The sequence below is a fragment of the Rhipicephalus microplus genome, chromosome 1, assembly GCF_043290135.1.
Source record: "Rhipicephalus microplus isolate Deutch F79 chromosome 1, USDA_Rmic, whole genome shotgun sequence".
Taxonomy (NCBI): Eukaryota; Metazoa; Arthropoda; class Arachnida; order Ixodida; family Ixodidae; genus Rhipicephalus; species Rhipicephalus microplus.
This window is the reverse complement of record NC_134700.1, coordinates 246,232,374-246,251,266: the sequence shown is the minus strand read 5'-3', so window position 1 is coordinate 246,251,266 and position 18,893 is coordinate 246,232,374. Positions and strand designations below refer to the sequence as shown.

Sequence of the window (18,893 nt, the reverse complement as noted above, 5' to 3'; positions counted from 1 at the left end):
ATGTTTAGGCAGGAGAGTTGACAGCATGCTGGCACTAAAGAGACATCAGCAGCAGCAGTAGCGAACGAGCCGCTGCTGGCTTTGACTCCGACTGGGTAACTTCCAAGACAAGGAAACTGATGTGCTTGCTCACTTTGTTTAAAGACGTACACTTTCAAGATGTGCCAGAGTCAGAGCCCACTCTATGAGGAAAAGCACGGCAATTTTAGTTTACACTTTCAAATGTTGCAGGGATATGTATTATCTTTTCATTAAAATGATTTGTGAAAATAAAGAATGATTTTCAGCAGTCCTTTGAAATTTGATGTGTCAATGTGTGACTGAATAAAGCATAAATGATAGGGTGTTGTGAAACCAAAAGGTCAAGATTAACTATTTTGTTGACTGTTGATGGATTCATTTGGCAGTGACGTGCCGAAGAAAAATGCGGCTCAACCATATTACCTATGTTTTTTTGTTCTGGCAGGTAAATTTTGCCCAAGAAAAACAACATTCACTAGAAGGCCTACCTTCGCAGCTGGGCATCTGGTGCAAGCACCATTCGGCTGATGAGTACAGCAAGGGAGAGCCAGAGGGTAAGAACACTGATAATGCGAATGTCAGTGATGGAACGGATGAGTGTCAGGCAGCCCATGGACCAATCAAAGCACAACCACTGTGGGCACAGCAACAGCCAGGCATTCAGGGCATACACATGGTTGTAGTTTGTCACCTGCAAACAAGCGGAGCAATACATGCGTGGCACTAGTTTTGGAGCTATAGCCAGGAGGTGGTTTAGAGATTGAAAACCACCTCCATCCCACCTAAACCTTTCATTTTGTATAAGTATATAAAACACACACATACAAGCAAGCACATGCATAATGTTACATAAAGGGGAATCAGAACCTCCCCTGGCAAAAATTTTGGCTATGACCTTGGTTGATATGCACTAGTACTTGCCAACACCTGCATAAGAGTGGAACCAAAGGTCAGCACTTCCATGTGTCTTAATACAGAAAATACCTTTGCAGAAAAAAGTTTTTTAATAAGAAACTGCAACCTCCTGTTTTTGTGTATTCTTTGTGGTTTGTCCAGTTTACCCACTCTTACTAACTTTCCTAACCACTTCTTTTGAGTACATATAAGAAGGAATGTTTCCTGGTCAATGTGTGTCACAGCGCACGTGTAATTAAGAAGGTGACTAACATAAGCAAGCAGCCATGTGCCACGAGCTATGGGAAAGGGGCAAACCTCCCTCACACAGTCTGCAGGACAAGTACTCCTGACAACACTGACACAGTCAGTTTGGTGTATGGTAAGCAAAGGTTGGCAATAGAAGGTGGAGCTCGCTCAGACTCACCAATAATTTCTTTAACCCGGATCACTCGAACTCACTGAATTTTATCAATTAGACTCACTCGGACTAAAATTCAGCAAGATGTTACTCACCCGGACTTGCTCAAAATCACGGCTCGATCAAAGTCCGAGCAAGTCTGAACTTGCCGACCTACGATGGCATGGCACTAGAATGCCACACTGTTACTGCTACTCTTTTCCTTGTGCACGGATGCTCCTGCCATCCTATACGCGACAGGAGAAAACTGGTGTTTGGTTTAAATTATTGCTTCTCAGGGCCACGGTAATGTCATAGACAATTCTGAATTATCGGCAGTAAACTTTTTAGAGGGCAGCGATCATGCTGGCTATTTTCTCTAAACAATTCATGCGTGTGCAATCAAGGAACGAAATGCGAGTCTTGTGAAATCTGGTACACTTTCCGGAATCTCACAAACATTTCTACATGAGACCAGCGCACTGTGATAAAAGTTGCTTCAGAAACGCTCAGCACACGAAAATTGTTGTTCGTAGAAGCCAGTTGTAGCAGTCTAAACAGAAGGCTGCGTAAAGTTGCATGCTACACATACCCTCACAAAGAGGCTCTCCTCAAACGAAGCTGGATTGTCGATCCTTTGGAACACCGGCGAGGACGAGCCCATGACCTTCCAGCGTACAGCCAGTGCTCCACAGCCCACCAAGGCGAGTACACCCTGCCGCACAGCTGCTGGAAAAAGCTGGTTCTAAAGAAAGAAAAAGGAAAACAGTTTGTCTTGATCTTCCGCATTCAAGGGCTAGTTCCTGCCTTACAGACTTGCAATATTTCTTTCTTTTTGTCTTTATGTAAACAAAAAATAAGGAACCATTGAACTTGACACTAAATTGCTTTTAGGTGAATAATTGTTTGGCTGCTTAGCGTAGAACAGAGTTCATGTCATTAAATAGCACACACTTTATATCTCAAGGTTGCGCCTAACAAAAGTGACAAAAACCATTCAAGTGAAGCGTCATCTTTAACTAGCACCACACAAATAGAAAAACTTCTTAACTGTGTCAGTGCCACCTTTTTAAATATGGAAAAATTTAGAGGGCTCTTGAGCTTTGCTTCAAAAGTAGAATGCGGCAGTGCAATCAGAATCCATTCGCATCGCCGTGTCAACTGGTGGCCTCGGTTTGCTTCTCCCTGGACACAATAACCATGCCACAAGAAAAGAAACATCTGTACGTGTAACACTAGCCACTTCACACTATCCCACATATTCTACTGCAAGTATGGTAGTAGGATGCCCATTATGCAATAATTCTTCCTTTTTCAGGTCAGCAAAGTACCCACTGTGGGTCGGTAAGGCAACGCGCATGCCCGTGCAGCTGCTCAATCTGTTGATGCTTTTACTGATGATGATGAAATACATTGTCATTGAGTGATTTTCAAGAGCCTATAAATCTCTCACTTGTTGTGCAATTCAAATGTCTTGACGCCTAGCATAGTTCTACGTTTCTGTGACACAACATTACATGCAATTGAGGAGTCTCCACGCATTACATGACATTCCTATGAAGTGTAGAGAAGAAGAGTGGCCTCTCAAGCATTGCTTTGGGCTTCAGTGGCATCGCCATCTGCACGAGATCGTGGTTGCCGCATTTGGCTGAACCCTGCCCGTTCTTCTGCTAATAAACCTCTTAGCAAGTGGTGTAGATGCTGAGTTCCGATCCCAGAACTTCTTTCTTTTTTCTCTCTCTCTCTCTCTCTCTTTTCTCGCAAACTGAAAATTTCGATTATTTATTTATGAGCATCTACTTCGAACTTTCATGCAAAACCAACAACGATGGCAATGAAGCTAGAATTTCTGCAAAACAAGCTGTTCAGTGTGATAGCGAAAAAGGTGCAAGGTCGGCAGGTGAGAAGCAGTACTCCCAATATGAGCACAACCACAATTTATACCTTAAGTTGAACCATGCCACTTCTCCTGGTGATGACGTAGTGTAGATCAAGCTTACAGATGACAACTGCATCATATATGAAGCACAACCCCTGTGGAAGGAAAAAATAAGACAGCAATGTCCTTGTTAGCCTGGTGCAAATCTAGCAGATGGTGTGTTAGTGAAATGGAGACTTTCTGATGTACTTACCAGGCTGCTTTACCTGAAGTAAAAAACGAAAGTTTTGCCATCATAAAAGCAAGTGAAACAAAATACCACAAGAGGTGGACAAAATTTTAAAAATAGCGACATGGACATACAGTCCTGCCTCTCCTAGCAGGCAAGCATACATTTCATGGTTTGTGTATAGACTATTTTTACGGAGGTGCTTCAGTGCCACCATGCTGGGCTGTTACCCTTTGGGCTTTGCGTCATAAACAACTAAAGGAACGGTGTTACGATAAACGCATGCGCACTAAAACGATTGCGTTGTTGCATACAATGTTTCACGGGTTTATTAAATCACGTCACAACGTAAAAAAACAAGATCGACTTAACGGCCCAAGATGGCGGCGCCCATGTGTCTTAGGTAAAATAGTCTATACCAACCGTTTTCAAGAACTATGGTTTTTGCACTTTCATTTCAAACCATTTGTTGTCACTAGTTTTCTATATCACAGTACATCCACTTCGTACATAAAGACTCTACTCTGGCATGCCAATACAGCTATGAAACTCTGCCAGCTCAGAAACTGTAAAACGCAGGAAAAAACTTCAATAAGCAAAATCCCAAAAAATTAAGCACACTGACCCCTCATTGACCACATGGTGCCTGCCTAAAATGTTTCACATGCCTCAGTGCCAGACAGGTTCACATAGACATTGGCTTGTTTCGGGTCATAAGAGTTTGGGATGATATGAGTTCCAGATTATACGAATACATTGCATGCCCCTGGAAAATCTGCCTCACTGAGATTCTAGTGAGGCTTGAAACCATCATGTCTGCTTATGTACAGTGTGTCCGAACGTTAGTACCTTGGCACAAAAAGCATCCTAGAGGAACACAAAAGCAGTCAACAGGGTCAGAAACAAGATGTGGAACAAAGGTATGCTTACTATGACTGTGATGCCTGGTTCCTTGCAAAGCATAGACACAATGCTCAAAGAGGCAGATGCAATGAGCCAGACACACGATGACCAGGCACACCCTAAAAAAAGCAATAACATAAAAAGAGGAGTAGTATTTTTTTCAATCTTTACTATGACAGTCAGCACTATTCAATTACATGTCAGGTGAAGGTCAAAAGCCTCTGCTAAGACCGTCTAACGAAGTCGGTCCTGCAATCACCACACGCACTGTATGAAACCCACTGAAATTTTAATGTGCCTGTGACCTTCAGTTATGACTTTCCTGAGAACAGCAATACTAATTAGGATGATCATAAATGCTATATATAAATTTCTACCATCCATCCGTAAACACTAGGAATAATACAGCAACTGTTCTTCTGTACCATCTACTATGTTACTAGTGATTACAAGACATGACAGTCAGAATGCTTTAAGGCAGAATGTGAAGGAGCTGCACACACTATGCTTTTGAATGCACAGCATGAAATGAGCAAAATTTAATGTACAGTCCCACTCTCAGAGGATGCTGCGTGGAGGCATTTACTGTTTCCCCGTTCAAGTGATGCCATCATGTGGACATCAGTAGTTAATATCTGGGATTTAACATCCCGAAACTACAATATGATTATGAGAAATGCTGTAGTCCATGAAGGGCTCTGGATATTTTGACCACCCGGGGTTCTTTGTCGCGCACCTAAATCTAAGTATAGGGGTCTAAAGGATTTTCCCCGCGACCGGGATTTGATTTCGTGACCTTCGGGTGAGCGGTCGAGCGCCTTAACTAGTGAACCACTGTGGCAGGGTCATCATGCGGCCAGGAAAAAGCACGCACCTGATGAGCAGGAGCGAATGAAAGACAGGAAGGAGAGGATGAAGAAAACTGCACACAGGAGGTCTGCCCTACCCACCACAGCTGCCACCTGCAAGATGCAACAAACACAGGCAGCACTAAGAGAACTGAATCAATGCCACAATTATTACTACCACCACAAGAACGAGCTTGATAAGACAAAAAAAAAAAGATGCAAGAACAAAAATGAGTAGCAAATTGACTTTTGAACTCATACACCAGTTTACCAGAACATGCTTTCATAGAATTTGCTAAGGCCTATGTTCTTTCAGTGAAGGTTGACAGTATTAGAATAAAAATGAGGCAAAGATTGACCTAGCAGTGTTTTATACAGAGTGCAACAGCAGTTCAAGTACAAGAAGTATACATTTACACTCGATATAACAAATTCGGTATTATCAAAAATTTTCTGTGTATCAACAATTTCCGACAATCCCCAATTCAGCACCTGTGCTCGCTATATGCCTATGTCCGTGTGTCTTCTGGCACTGCACCCCTAAAGTTTGTCTATGAACCAGCTCACTCAAACCAAGTTGTGCCATTTACTCTTGCTGTTTACATAATTTCCATAATTAGTGATGCTAATCAAGAGTAAAAGCACTGATGTAAGTGTAGCAGTGCCATGAAGTGCATTTCATTGCCAGATAGGCACGTAGCAAACAGCAAGTGATGCGAAATATTTGGAAGCGTAGAGTTTCTCACAATCATACCTAAAGGGAAGTGTGGCGTCACCATCTCTGCAAAGTTCGAAACTCCCATATACCGTCATTCCCTTGCATCCAGCAGCTCACTAGCGCCAAATTTTCCTCTGGGTAAGTTTGTGAGAAACTTTATGTTTGGAAGTACGCTGTTGAAGTGACTACCAAAACTGAACCTCAATGAACTTCAATCTCATCCATATAGTACAGCATCAACAATGCACGCATTTAACCATGTAACTGACATTCTGCTCTTTGCAGGGCAGTGACTATTGCAAGAACATGTGCCCCACTCCCTGGTAATGCTAAATGTAAAAGTAAGACAGAGAGGGAAAAAACAAGAGAGCTGAACATCTTCGCTGTAAAGAAAACATGCAAGAAGTTAAGGCAGAAACATTTTGTCGAAAGTAGATATTCATTTTTGTCATTGCAGTTGATGTAAAAACTCCGCAGTACCAGTAAAGCAAACACAACTACATGTAGCATGTTGCCAATGCTGCCTAGCCTCTTTCACAACAATGAAACACAGTGACCTGTAGCTTTCTTGTTTGACAAACTTGCTCAAATTCTCACAAAGGAAAAAAAAAAGAATCTGAAGCAAGTTCATAGAACAACACACTTTGCTTTTGCATATAGGCATACCACAGTTAAAGAAACACTAAAGAGAAAGAATGAGTTATTTCAGATTGATGAACTGCACTCGAACAACTCTAATGTCAGAACCTTTACTGTCATAAGTTCATTATTAGCAGAGAAAATCAAGTTTGAATTTTCATTTTTAAACTTCATGCCGTAAATTTCACGCACGACGCAACAAGTTCCACAATGTATTTTTTATGTTTTCGCAACATTGGCTCAATGAAATTTTCAGAGACTTCGTATGCTAAGTCTATAGCATTCACAAATTACAATGTACTTCAATTTTATCTATTAGAAGCCACGTAGGACCCAGCAGATGCATTAAAAAATTGACGACGTTACAGTGTTTTTGGTGCGGGAATCTCAAGGTGGCGTCTCCAGCCGCAGTTTCTTTTAATGCGTTTTCTTGCTTACCAAATGTTGTATCGCGGTTAGAGTGGTGTTTTCAGAATTGTGAAATTGTACTTTACTAATGCACAAAAAAGTGTTTTGCTCTTTAGTGCCTCTTTAGGCTATGCATAGCTGGACCATGCATTACACAAGACACCTATACATACGCTTTCTGTGTGGACCGGGTGCACAGCGAAGAGTAGGGCACAGATGAGAGAGGCACGCGGTGCCCCCTGTAAAAGCACCCTGAAGAGATGAAGAGTGAGAAGCGAGACGAATGCATGGAGGACCACATTGACAGCATGAAAGTGGCTAGCTACCAGGCCTCCGGCCAGCATATAGTTGAGCCTGGAAAAGAAAATTATGGAAAAAACATGAGGCGACCACAACTGGGCCTTTTAGCTAGCTAGCAATAGCCAACTCCACTGTAATAAATGTTCAAAATTCACAGAGGATTCGTGTAAGACGACTCATAGGCAAAAGCTGTCTTGTGGAGTTATTTTAATGTTAACTTTATACTTCGGAATACACAGCACTTCATGAACACAAACACATGGGCTGATAACAAGGATTGGCGCTGACTGCGTACAGCTGGTTTACCGGGTGTTAACATATACAAAGAGGGTGGGAAGAAACGTTGTGCGTTCTCATTTCAAACAATCATATATCCCAAACTCGCCCAATCAACCATATTGACAAGTGAGAAGAAAGAAGGATCAACAAATAAGGAAGAGGACTTATGCACATGGGTGTGACAATGACAGTAGATTGAGGTCCGAGATATCAGAAAATCTCGCCAGTTAGGGCGAGTGAAGGGATACCTCACAATGCACAACTGTACACATCATCACATACATTTCAAATATTTCACATGCCAGATTTTCTTTGTATTTGTGCAACACTGGGGATTTTTTCAGCCACGGAGAACACCAACAGTCTGTGCAATTGATAGCTAAATTGCTACCCTGCTTGTTCTTGATGCTGTTTGCATGTACTTGCAGACTGTCATTGAGACATCATCCCAAATGGCCAATGTACAATCCGTCACACGTTGTAAGAATTCCATATACAATCTTTTAGCAGAACAACAAAAGGCTGGGCACTGTACTTCTCGACCATTTTGAGGGCGGTAGGATTTTTGCTGATGAGTTTGCACAAAGATGAAAGTTATTTGGGGCAGCAAACACTGTACGCACACCTCCTCTCCCGGGGGCTTTTTGTGATTTGATGCAATACTGCATCCACGAAGGGTGTAATAACTAGTTTCACCTGAAAAGTTGAAGCCATTTTTTTTTTTCGGGGCATCTGATGTCTTAGGCCAAGACATTAACTATTGTGAATGCATTCAATAAGAGCTGTGTACTCTAATAGATCTGTATCAACGAGCCCGCCTCAACACTCTTCTAAAGACTATATATGATGCATACACAATGTTTTTATACTTTAGCAAACAACGCAGATACCATAAATGCAAGCATCATAAAGCTGAAGTGAACATGGCCTAATGTGACCTGTGGCCTCAGGCCACAAGGTGTGCGGTTAGTCATGTGATTTCTGGCAGTCACACAAACGCAGTAATCTTATGTATCGAGGCACACGGTTGGTCATGTGAGACAAGCCAGCTTTTCACTCAATCTTAAGTTCGCACGAGACATACAAGGCTTTTTCATTAATAAATCTGAATCAGTGCTATAATTACACGAAAAGCTAAATGTTTACAGATGAATAAAAGAAGACAGCAACTTTTTGAAAAGGTCTGTGTGCCGAAAGAATCTTTTCAGGCAGGATTCTAAAGTGCAACAATGATCTTTTAGCACAGATCTTGGTCAATCCAGCCCTTGGATACAGACACTGCAAGCGGAGAGTAATTGTTCTGCCCTCCAGCTGCTGCATTGAAAATTACCCAGTCACTACAATTTCACACATCAATCCTCAACTCATGAATGATCCATGAAAGAAAACCTGAAAGGAGCGAAGTGTTCTTCATTTAAACTTGTCACCACAGATTGTATGGCAGAGAAACTGGCAGACTGTATTCAAGCATACAACAAACTGTAAAACTTTGCCTCAGTGCCAACCACTAATAAACTGCAAGCTTCAATGTGAAATGGTCAACTGAATGAGAACAAGTGCACAGGTGCATCCAATAAGTCAAGTTCTACAAGATATACATTAATCTGAAAAGTGAGAAATCCCCAATGTAACAACACTTTTCATTAACACAAAATATCTAAAGCACGAAATGTGTAAAATGTAACAAGAAGGGCTAACAGAAAAAATGGATGCCTCATTATCGGACACTTGAGTGGCCTTATGAAAAAAAAAACATATTCAACTGACTGCGCAATCAGTTTTGTAAGTGCAGCGAACAGAAACATCTCAGTCAAAAATTTTAGTACACAATGACAATGCTTCTTTTGTCAAATCAAGATTCAAAAGATCTGTTAGGCAAGTTACGCTAAACTAGTGTGCTGTCAATCTGAGAGGCATTTTATTCTGTTTCAATTATTACCCAAGAGTCACCATCAGATTATGATGAACGGATATGCTCACAAGTTGTACATCTGTTCTTCCAGAAACATTCATTGTATTACAATGCAGGTTAACTCACTTGAACGTCAGCGTGGTGAGCGGTCGGTAAGATTTGTGGCTCGACTCCGAATGTAACTCGGTGCCCCAAAAATCGTCTTCAAAGATGCGTCGCAGTGGGATCTCTGGCTGGATGTCCACATTGCGCACCACAGCCTCTGTGTCGTCAAACACAAAGTCACCGGCTAGGCTGTGGCCAAAACAAGCCAATGAAGCCCCTGCCACTAGCCATGGTCCCAAGCGTATAGCCCACTTGGGCACCAGAAGCGCCTGGTCCCAACTGCGCTCGATCTCTCTGGTCCATTCTTTCTTGGGAAACTTGAGTCCCGTCGAGTTTCGATTGTGGTCGAACACAGTAGTCATGGCTTTGCTGCCAGGTTTTAACACTGGTCATGATGAGAACCTGGATGCCTGCGCATTAGAACGTGGTATGCAGGCTATGTACAACATGTTTACAAAAGGCGCAATACATAAACTCATCTCAGGTTTCTTCAGCATTGCAAAAGCGAGGGATGCTACTCAGGAACCATCAGCTATCTCTACAACAGTGCTACACAGGCGCACGACAAAATGCGGGAACAAGAACAAAACATGCCGATCTAAAGGTAGTTCCAATGAGGCCAAGACCCTACGCCGATACGTCAGGTCAGTAGACAAGAGAGGAACATAATTAGCGAATGCTTTGATTACATAAATTATAATTTGGTCACCAGTGAAAAGTCAAACAGACACTGGCGACCTTTATTTGGATGTGCGAGCCAAATGCGTCAGCGTCACCTCTTTGACGGAATGCACAGGCTCAGACATGTACGTGTTTTATTATTTTAGCCTCTAAACAGGCATAAACCCTAATGAGATTACGATAATCATGTGCAGTACGGCATTGTTCTTTTTAGTGTAACGGCAAGTAAATCTGTGCACCGGTTAAGAGTACGTTAGCTTTGTGAAGCACAGTCGGCATAAGAAACTGCTTTCGTTAGGAAGTGCTTGAACAAACGCTATAAATTACATTAATAAAAAGATTGCAAAACAAAAATAGAAGGAAACGTAGAAATGTGCGAGTGTTTGACTCGTGTTTCCCTCTAGTCCGGTCTTCAGCAAAGTTTTTTATTCTTGGGATATTTTACATACCAATTAGCCAAGTTGCAAGCTCTCAGCCAGGGCTATAAGCCTACACCCATCCAAAATTTTGGGCCGGTTAATCACTAAGCAGCGATTCACTAAGCAGTCAAGATCGGGAGCTGCAACAATACCAGGAACCGAAGCGGCCTCATTCATACGTGGCCGGCGTGCTACGTCTGCTAGGCACTATGTTTTGGGAACATTACCATCTATCGGTAACTTGAATATGTATGCATTAGTAAACGAACAATAAAATTAAACCGCTGCAGATGCTACCTTGCAGATTACCATTATTAATAGGAAACGTTCATTGCCCACATAGCTGTGAAGAACTGCTGCTGAGACACGCTGGCGAGTAAAGATGTTGCGAAAAAGGAGGCACCACATACCACGTCCATTGTAGAACAACCAGTACAACAGCGACTCCAAATTAGGCAATTACTCCATAGCGCCTGGGTCAACGGCGAGCACAGCCATCTGTTTACCGTGTTTACCACCCACGGCCTCCTCCTGATGTTTACCTTGCTTAGCGTGAACGAGACATGCACGAGTAGCGACAACTTTCCAGAGACACTTTCCGGCCCACGTGACCCCAACAGTAGTAGTTCTGTTTTCGCTTTCGGACCCGGTGCGTGCACTGATTCGTCACCCTTTCCGTGGCAGGAAAGCATTTCTTCTGCTCTCCATGCTTGGCTTCCTCCAACATGAAACCGAGCGAAAGTGTGCATTTATGAAAGTATAATTCTGCACGACAGGTGCAGGCCATAAATGTCACTTCATATATGTTTAAAACTGCTCCCGGTTGAAGGAATCTATCCGGAGCGATGAGGTGGCCACGACAGGTACGGCCCCAGGATCCTTTTACAGGTCCAACAGATATGTTGTGTTTTCACTATGTTTGCTGTTGGAGGTACCGAAGGAACTAGGGGGGGGGGGGAGGTGTCTCAGACCCTTGGCCATTTGATGATTCACAATCGATCTCAGACGCGCTTGGCTAAATTTTAAGTATTCTGAGGTGGGAGCCATATTATTATTTTTGTTCTTGTCTATTAATCGGTAATCGGGGCATCTTTTTCTTTATCGTTTCAAAAATTTCACCATAACTTTAGTCAAAAATCAGTGCCATGCTTTTTGTTTTGTCCAAGCTTGCAGAGCAATTTTACTTATGTTTACGAGCTTCGTTCGTTGTTTGTACGCGGCGAAAATGTTCACGTTTTATACAGTTTAATAGTGCCACACTTTCTAATTATATATATATATATATATATATATATATATATATATATATATATATATATTCTTATTTTTACAATGTCTTCATCGAGCCAGATAGTGGCGACTGACGCTACATAGTCCTTCCAATGAGACACAAAAGAAGCTAGCTATCTTGAATGGATACCCGAAAGGGCTCCCAGCAAACCATCAATATTTAGAGGATGTCCACAAATGGTCTGAATATCCTATGTTATTTGTGAATATTCAGTGGATATTGAGTGGACACTTCTATTTAAATATTAAAAGTGAATATTCATAAAATATTCGTGAACATTGTTTAACTGACATATATGCCTAAGTGAGTTCAACCCGAAGGTCGCGGAAGCGAACCTCGGCCGCGGCGGCTGCATTTTTGATCGAGACGGAAATGCATTAGGCTCGTGGAATTTAATTTAGGTGCATTTTGATGGACCCCAGGTGGTTGAAATTTCTGGAGCCCTTCACTACGACATCGTTTTGGGACGTTAAACCCCAACTATTATCAGCATCAAGACGCCGGAGATATTTTATGTATAAATATAACTGTAACGTGTAGCTTTTTCTGTTTATGTACATAGAGCAATGAGATGCTTTTTTTTAATAGGTTACATTTTTGTGAAAATAACCTGACTTGTACACAGACTAGACTCTTGACCAAGACATCTATTAGCTAATAGATGTCTTGGTCAAGGCATTCTGCAGCCGTAGTTACCCGACCGACAAATAGCTGTGCTAATGCCACTAGCCACCCTAATGTCACACTAGAAGTTGTCTAAAAAAGAGACATCTTGATAAGACTAGACGTTACTTAAAGAAGTTTCTAAAGTTTCATAGTAATGACTTCATAAATATAAAACAATTACCTTTGACGCAATCTGAAGGCTGTAACATAGATAGTCAGAGATTGAAAGGACCGACAAGGGCTCTTTCCCGTTTCCTATATATGTCAGTCATCGTGCAGGTGACCAAAAAATCAAGCAACGTCACTAACAAAATCCACGCATGTTCTCAGGGTGGCACATCTTCGACGTCAATCGAGTTTATTCGCGTCTATCGCGGACTGAATGAAGTTGTTCATTCCTTCATGCTTTCTTTTTTAACCCATGTACCCACCGCATGAACAGAGCGTGCGCTTCTAATGCCGGAGGTACCGGCTTCGATTCCCACTGTTGACCGGGAACCCATCGGTTTGTCCCAATCGGTAGAAGAGTACACCGACCTTGCGCACAAAGGCCTTCGGGCGCACGTTAGTCCACCCCAGCTTTGGTAAAATAGTTGGGCATCTACCGCTGCGTTGAGCGGCGTCGGATACCTATAGGCTACCGGTTAAATAGGTACAAGTGCACTTCCGGCCTGGTGCTCGGCAGGCAGAAAGAAGTACATTGTCGCTTGGGCATGGGACCACCAAACTCAGAATGAAAATCCTTTTTTTTTCTTTTTTTTTTTGCATCCAGACTTTTCCGTGGCTTCTAACTGTCTAATCGTACGTTTTGAAAACCGATCAACAACTTTATCATTTGAATGTCCAGCGCATTTTCGTTGCTTAAAAAGCTATAGTTATTGTTAATAAAAGTGCCCTAATTAGGTAACCTGAACACGTTGTCATTGCGTGTGCTGGCATATTTTAAACTCTGTCTGGCTAAAGAAAATATTATAAACATGGTGAACCACAAGAAATGCCCGTATTTGAGGAATTCATTCAACAAATAAATTGAAAAACAAGTTAAACTGAAGATAATAAAACTCGGTACAAGTTGACTTGAATACCTGCGTTCTCTTTTAAAATACTTTTTGTGGTTTTATTGTGTTTCGTTTTGCTTCATAATTGTGCTGAAACGCAATGGTTTAACAAAAACACCGAAATAAAAAAATAGTTCAAAAAGGGTTGCTTTAATTATTATTAAAAATCCCTCTGTTTATTTATTTATCTAGAATTTTTTTTAGAAATACGGCCAATCTCAAGCGAGATCAAAGCAGAAAAGGGGGGGAAGGGGGTGCAGCAAAATACATAAAACAGTAAGCAAATCAGATTAACTTGTACTACAATGCGCTAAAATACATAAATGCAAACATGAGTTAACGACAGATCATACAATATAAAGATCATTCCACTAGAAAGAAAAGTAACAGAAAAGAAAACCATACATAAAAATGAATAACTCAGAAAAAAAAACATAACTCAACCGTGTTGTGTTTGTAAGCTTTCCTTTCTTGTCGTGATGAATCTATCTATAGTGAGCGGATGTTAGCAGTTGATGGATCTAGTTCGTTCCATTCTGTTGTGGCTCTAGGGAAGTAGGAGTATTCAAAGCAGTTAGAAGGGTGGGTATATTCAGTTAGTGTCATGGAGCGTGTGTTACGTGTAGGTTTACATGAGGTTACCGAAATATGCGTAGGGGTGCCAATGTTTACTTGGCTGTGCAATAGCTGGTGCATGAATTTTAATCTGGTTAGTTTGGATCTGTTTTCAAAGCTAAGAAGGCCAGCCTTTTTTAGTAATTCAGTCGGAAGGTCTGAAGTTTTATTTTTGTTAAATGCAAACCTGATGGCATTTCTCTGGGTCATTTCAAGTTTATCCTAAGTGTTATGTTTAGTGGACGGGAACCGTGTGATGTAAGCATATTAGAGAACTGTTCGGATAAAAGATTTTTATGCTAAAAGCTTGATGTCAGGTGGTGCAAGACGGAGGTGTCTTCTGAGGAAGAATAGCTTTTTTAAGGCAGTTGATGTGATCGACTGCCTTAAAAAAGCTGATGTGATATTGTTGGTGTGAGAGTGCCATCTAAGATCGTGTGTAAGTAATAAACCGAGGTATTTGTGTTCTTAAACTCGAGCTAGCTGTATGTTATTTGCGGTATATGTGAACTCATACATGTGTTTCTTTTTTTTTAAATCTTGAAGTCAAGTGTGACATCTACCATTCTGCGTAAGAAAGCTCTGCATTATTTTGGTTTCTAACAAGTTCTAATGCTGCACATGTGACTAACTCAGCCTAGCGGCAAAGCCGTTCGTTATTCGCAAAAAATCAGATATAAGTTAAAAAAAAACAGGCTTTAACGCCGTACATTGCTACCCTACTTTATTCTCTCCCTCTTTTCCTTCCTCCTCAGTCTCACTTCTCTTTCTCACACTTGCTATAAATGGCAATGCTATACATAGATCCACCTGCCTAATGCTACATGACTATGTTTGCTATTCTTCACCCTCTCTTCTTCGTTTTTGCTCTAAAAGCTTCACATCGCTTGCCCTCACCCTCTTTCTATACAAGGCGATGCTGCACGCGATTTTGCCTGCATGACACTATACATGGCTACACTATCATCAACTTCTGTCTTCCTTCTTTCTCTCTTCTTCGCCCTCACATCCCTTTCAAAACCTCGGTGGTGTCACGAAAAATATTCGTATCATCCGAAATTCGCATCACCAAAAAATATAAAAAATAGCATGCGACAAAGAAAAAATCTCGCGTAAATTTCCATTTCTTGTTTTGCAGGGCCGTCGCAAGGTTATCAACATCTCCGAATGATTGCCAGTGAAATTCGTAGTCGTCATACCTGTTCTCGTAATTATACGCCCCGTTGCGCGCGTGTCGGATTCGTGAACCAGTTGTGTTGCGATCCGCGACAGCTAGCAGCCCCCGTACGAACTTAGTGCGCCTTTTCGCAAAGCACTTCACTACTGCGGCGAAAGTGACTTAAGAATGGTTTTGACGTGCATGTTAACGTTGTGAGTGAAACCTCGGTGATACATCACGGCTGTTACAAACTTTGGGGTGATACGAATCTGTTTTTGATCCCAGCCAACGCCCATTGGCCTTTGGCCTGCAATATGATGAAGCATGGTTGTTGCGAACCGATTTTCACCCCGTGACGTTTGATGCGAACGTACTCCCACGTACGGCAACGTAAACGCGGGCACGCGCGCCCCCGCACCACAAAGTTGTCAGAATTACGGTGTATACTTTTCTTACGGTCAGAATAAGCTTTTAGAAACGCGTCACGACCTCTGATATTGTGAGCGCGAATTTTTGAGGCTCTATTGCACGTGCCTCCGTGTACCTTCGCATTTAGATTACAAAGCGCATGGGCGCCATGTTTATTTTTCTAATGTGTCCGTGCTGGTTGCTGTCGTTGTACCTCACACGCTCCTGCCCCGTGCATCAGAAATTCTTTGAAAGGTGGACTAAGACCGAAAGACGAGGACGGTCTTGGCGAAGATGTCAGGCCTCACAACGTCAACATGTATGACTGATGAGGTCACACGGGCATGGTTGTAAATTCTAAAAAAAAAAAACATTTCCAGTATCTCTGCGACAACAAAATTATAACATAGGACCACGGTTATGAAATTTTGTTACATTGACCTATCGCATCAAAGCGCTTCTTTAGTTACTTTCGCAGCAATACCCTGTTGTAATGCAAAAAAGCATACAAAAATTTGTAAGGGGCTACTGCGGTGGCGGCTCACAATGCATCTGGTTCATTAATTAAACGCGCACGTAGGGGCTTCCTGACTTTGCTGTGGCCCTGCAAAGCAATGAAAATGTACGCCAGCATTCTTTGTTCACATGCTAACCTTACGTGCTTTCAAGTCATACGAGTTTCCGATGGTACGAATCGTCCCCATCCTCCCCAAAAGCCTCTGTCAGCCCTGCCCCCTTCCAGTGCCTTTCGTACGCCTCCTTTGTCAGGTTATCTCGGGACGTTGCCTCGGCTACAACTACACAAACCTCGGTGGTAGCTAGAATTGCCATTGGTGGGTACTTTGCGCCAAATTGGCGACTATTCGACCCCGTACTGTTGGGACGAATATTTCCAGTTGGTGCCATTGCTATTTTCTTGCTGCTTTTGAACGTCTGGTTTTACTTATTCAAAACGATTTTATATATTCATCCAATAGTAACGACTCTGTTAATAATACCATTTTTGTTATATTTGACTACTAATTCGGCGACAATAAATGATGTGGCTACTTTGGCTACTTTTGGCTTGAGTTCTGGCTTCTTTTCGAGTCCACCCCACAGCAACCCTGGTGGTAACCGAGTGGTTAGAGCATCCGCTTTCAATGCAGGGGGTAGCGGGTTTCATTCCTATAGTGCCGTTGGACACTCACCGATTTTTCTATTTGGTAGAGAAGCTACACCGGCAAATCAGTCAGCGTTGTGGAAATTCCCTTTTCGAGAAGGCGGTCCCTGTTTTACTCCAACTTCTTTCACTCTCCCTTCGCCAATGATACATAAGGCCTTTCTCACTAGTTCAATCCCCCTCCCCAACTATATACACAGTCAAGGTGTACCTTTTTTCACGACATCGCTTGCTATCCCTTGTTTTCCTTTTTTTATTATAATAAAAAAATAAAGGAGTTTTCATCATTGCTTGGTGACGGCTACCCCTTTCCACTTAGCAGTTGCAATATTAAAATTAAGAAACAAAATATATACACATATATAAACTCCTGCATCGGTAAGTTCGAAAAATTTTCATTCGGGCAGAGCAAACATGCAGTCGCAAACACACTTTCAATACAGTTCCGTCAATACTCATCCCAAATCTTTGTGTCCTCAAAGAAATTCTGGAGCACTTTCATCACTTCCCGGTTTATCTGTGATGGCCATGCCTGGTATTTTTTTTTCTTCTTTTATATCCATGAATCTCATCTCTTACACTTCCTCGCTCTCCCACCGATATAGGGGGTGGAAACCGTTTCGCGGTGTAAGGACCGAACGCTGCACTGCACACATCGCTGAAATCTCTTAGCCAGAAAAGGTTGTGGCAACGGAAAACATTTTTGAGGAACCAGTAAGATTATTGTCATCTACGGTACCTGAGCTTTGTTCATGAAACAAAGCTCTTCTTGCCACCGTTTTTTTTTTTCGGTGCTCCACGCAGCTTTTTGCGTGGCACGAAGTTTCCTCTGTGGAAAATCAAAGATAAGAGGTTCTTGAAAACACTTGCTTTCATCCAAGTGAAACAATAGATGGTCACATTTTTTTGTTGATGTATAGCTTAACATTTTCTCATACAAAAGATGTATATAATTAATATGTGTGGGTAATAGTACATACATCTGTAATTGCAGCTGTGTCTTTCAAATGATTTTATGATTTCATGATTTGTTCTTTTGTTTTGTAAATCATATCGAGCCTATGCAGTTTATCTTCATTACCGCCTTTTCTCTAAGACCTTGGGACAGAGGCAACGTCGGCTACACAAGTACGACAGTCGGTGTTTAAATTTTGGTTCATGCAACACGAAAATATGGAGGACACGCCGATGCGAATTGTAAACCATACTGACTCGCCACATTTCAGGGGTCCCCTTGCTTTTTGGGGGGAGCTGCAGCTCATGTAGTACGTGCGTGTGTTTCTGTACACCTGCATACATGTGAGCGTATGCATTAAATTACGGCCAGTCGCCGAAATAAAGCGCAAACCCCGTGTGCTTGAAAATCCATGCGATCATAGGCTTGCGAACGATGGGGGCAGGCAGGGGCGGTCGCCCCCCACTGGTAACCTCAGAGGTGAGGGAGGCGCAAAGTAGGCCTCACACATTGACATAATAGGGACGGAGCGCTACGACTCTGGGGTGGGGGAGGTCGCGAAGTCATCCCTATGTGTCGACATAATGGGGCAGGGGGTTCTGTGAAGAACCCTCCACCCCCACCCCCTTCTCATGAAGGGAAACCCCTATACGAACGCCTATGCATTACCAAACCAAACCCAATTCTCGAGACAGTTTCGGCGACGATTTCTAGTGTTGCTGGCATGAGAGTGGCTACTTTGTAGCGAAACTAGCGGGAGGCCAGTGGCATACAATGTAGAGAAACATATCCTCCTCTCAGCAAAGCGAGACTATTTCTGGAAGCGTTGCATCATTTTTTTCTTCCAACGTGCGTGAACATCTTGTTTATTTTTTTGCTGCGAAGTGCCGGCAGGGCGTCTTTGTCATGCGTTTCGTTAAGAGCGACGAACGACAGTTTCTATG

At 42.3% G+C, this 18,893-nt stretch overlaps 1 protein-coding gene across 1 annotated transcript in view; it reads right to left on the bottom strand.

The window, feature by feature from the left end:
• Tmtc4 (Transmembrane O-mannosyltransferase targeting cadherins 4) overlaps nucleotides 1-11,202 on the bottom strand; it is a 38,706-nt gene extending 27,504 nt beyond the window's left edge. The window contains exons 1-8 of the mRNA XM_075892207.1: nucleotides 11,046-11,202; nucleotides 9,557-9,945; nucleotides 7,113-7,293; nucleotides 5,201-5,288; nucleotides 4,354-4,445; nucleotides 3,260-3,349; nucleotides 1,908-2,060; nucleotides 510-712 (exon numbers count right to left, since the gene is read on the bottom strand). Coding sequence (XP_075748322.1) covers nucleotides 510-712; nucleotides 1,908-2,060; nucleotides 3,260-3,349; nucleotides 4,354-4,445; nucleotides 5,201-5,288; nucleotides 7,113-7,293; nucleotides 9,557-9,897 — 1,148 coding nt within the window. The 5' untranslated portion in view covers nucleotides 9,898-9,945; nucleotides 11,046-11,202. The remainder of the gene's footprint in view (nucleotides 1-509; nucleotides 713-1,907; nucleotides 2,061-3,259; nucleotides 3,350-4,353; nucleotides 4,446-5,200; nucleotides 5,289-7,112; nucleotides 7,294-9,556; nucleotides 9,946-11,045) is intronic.
• Between the last annotated feature and the right edge of the window lie 7,691 nt (nucleotides 11,203-18,893).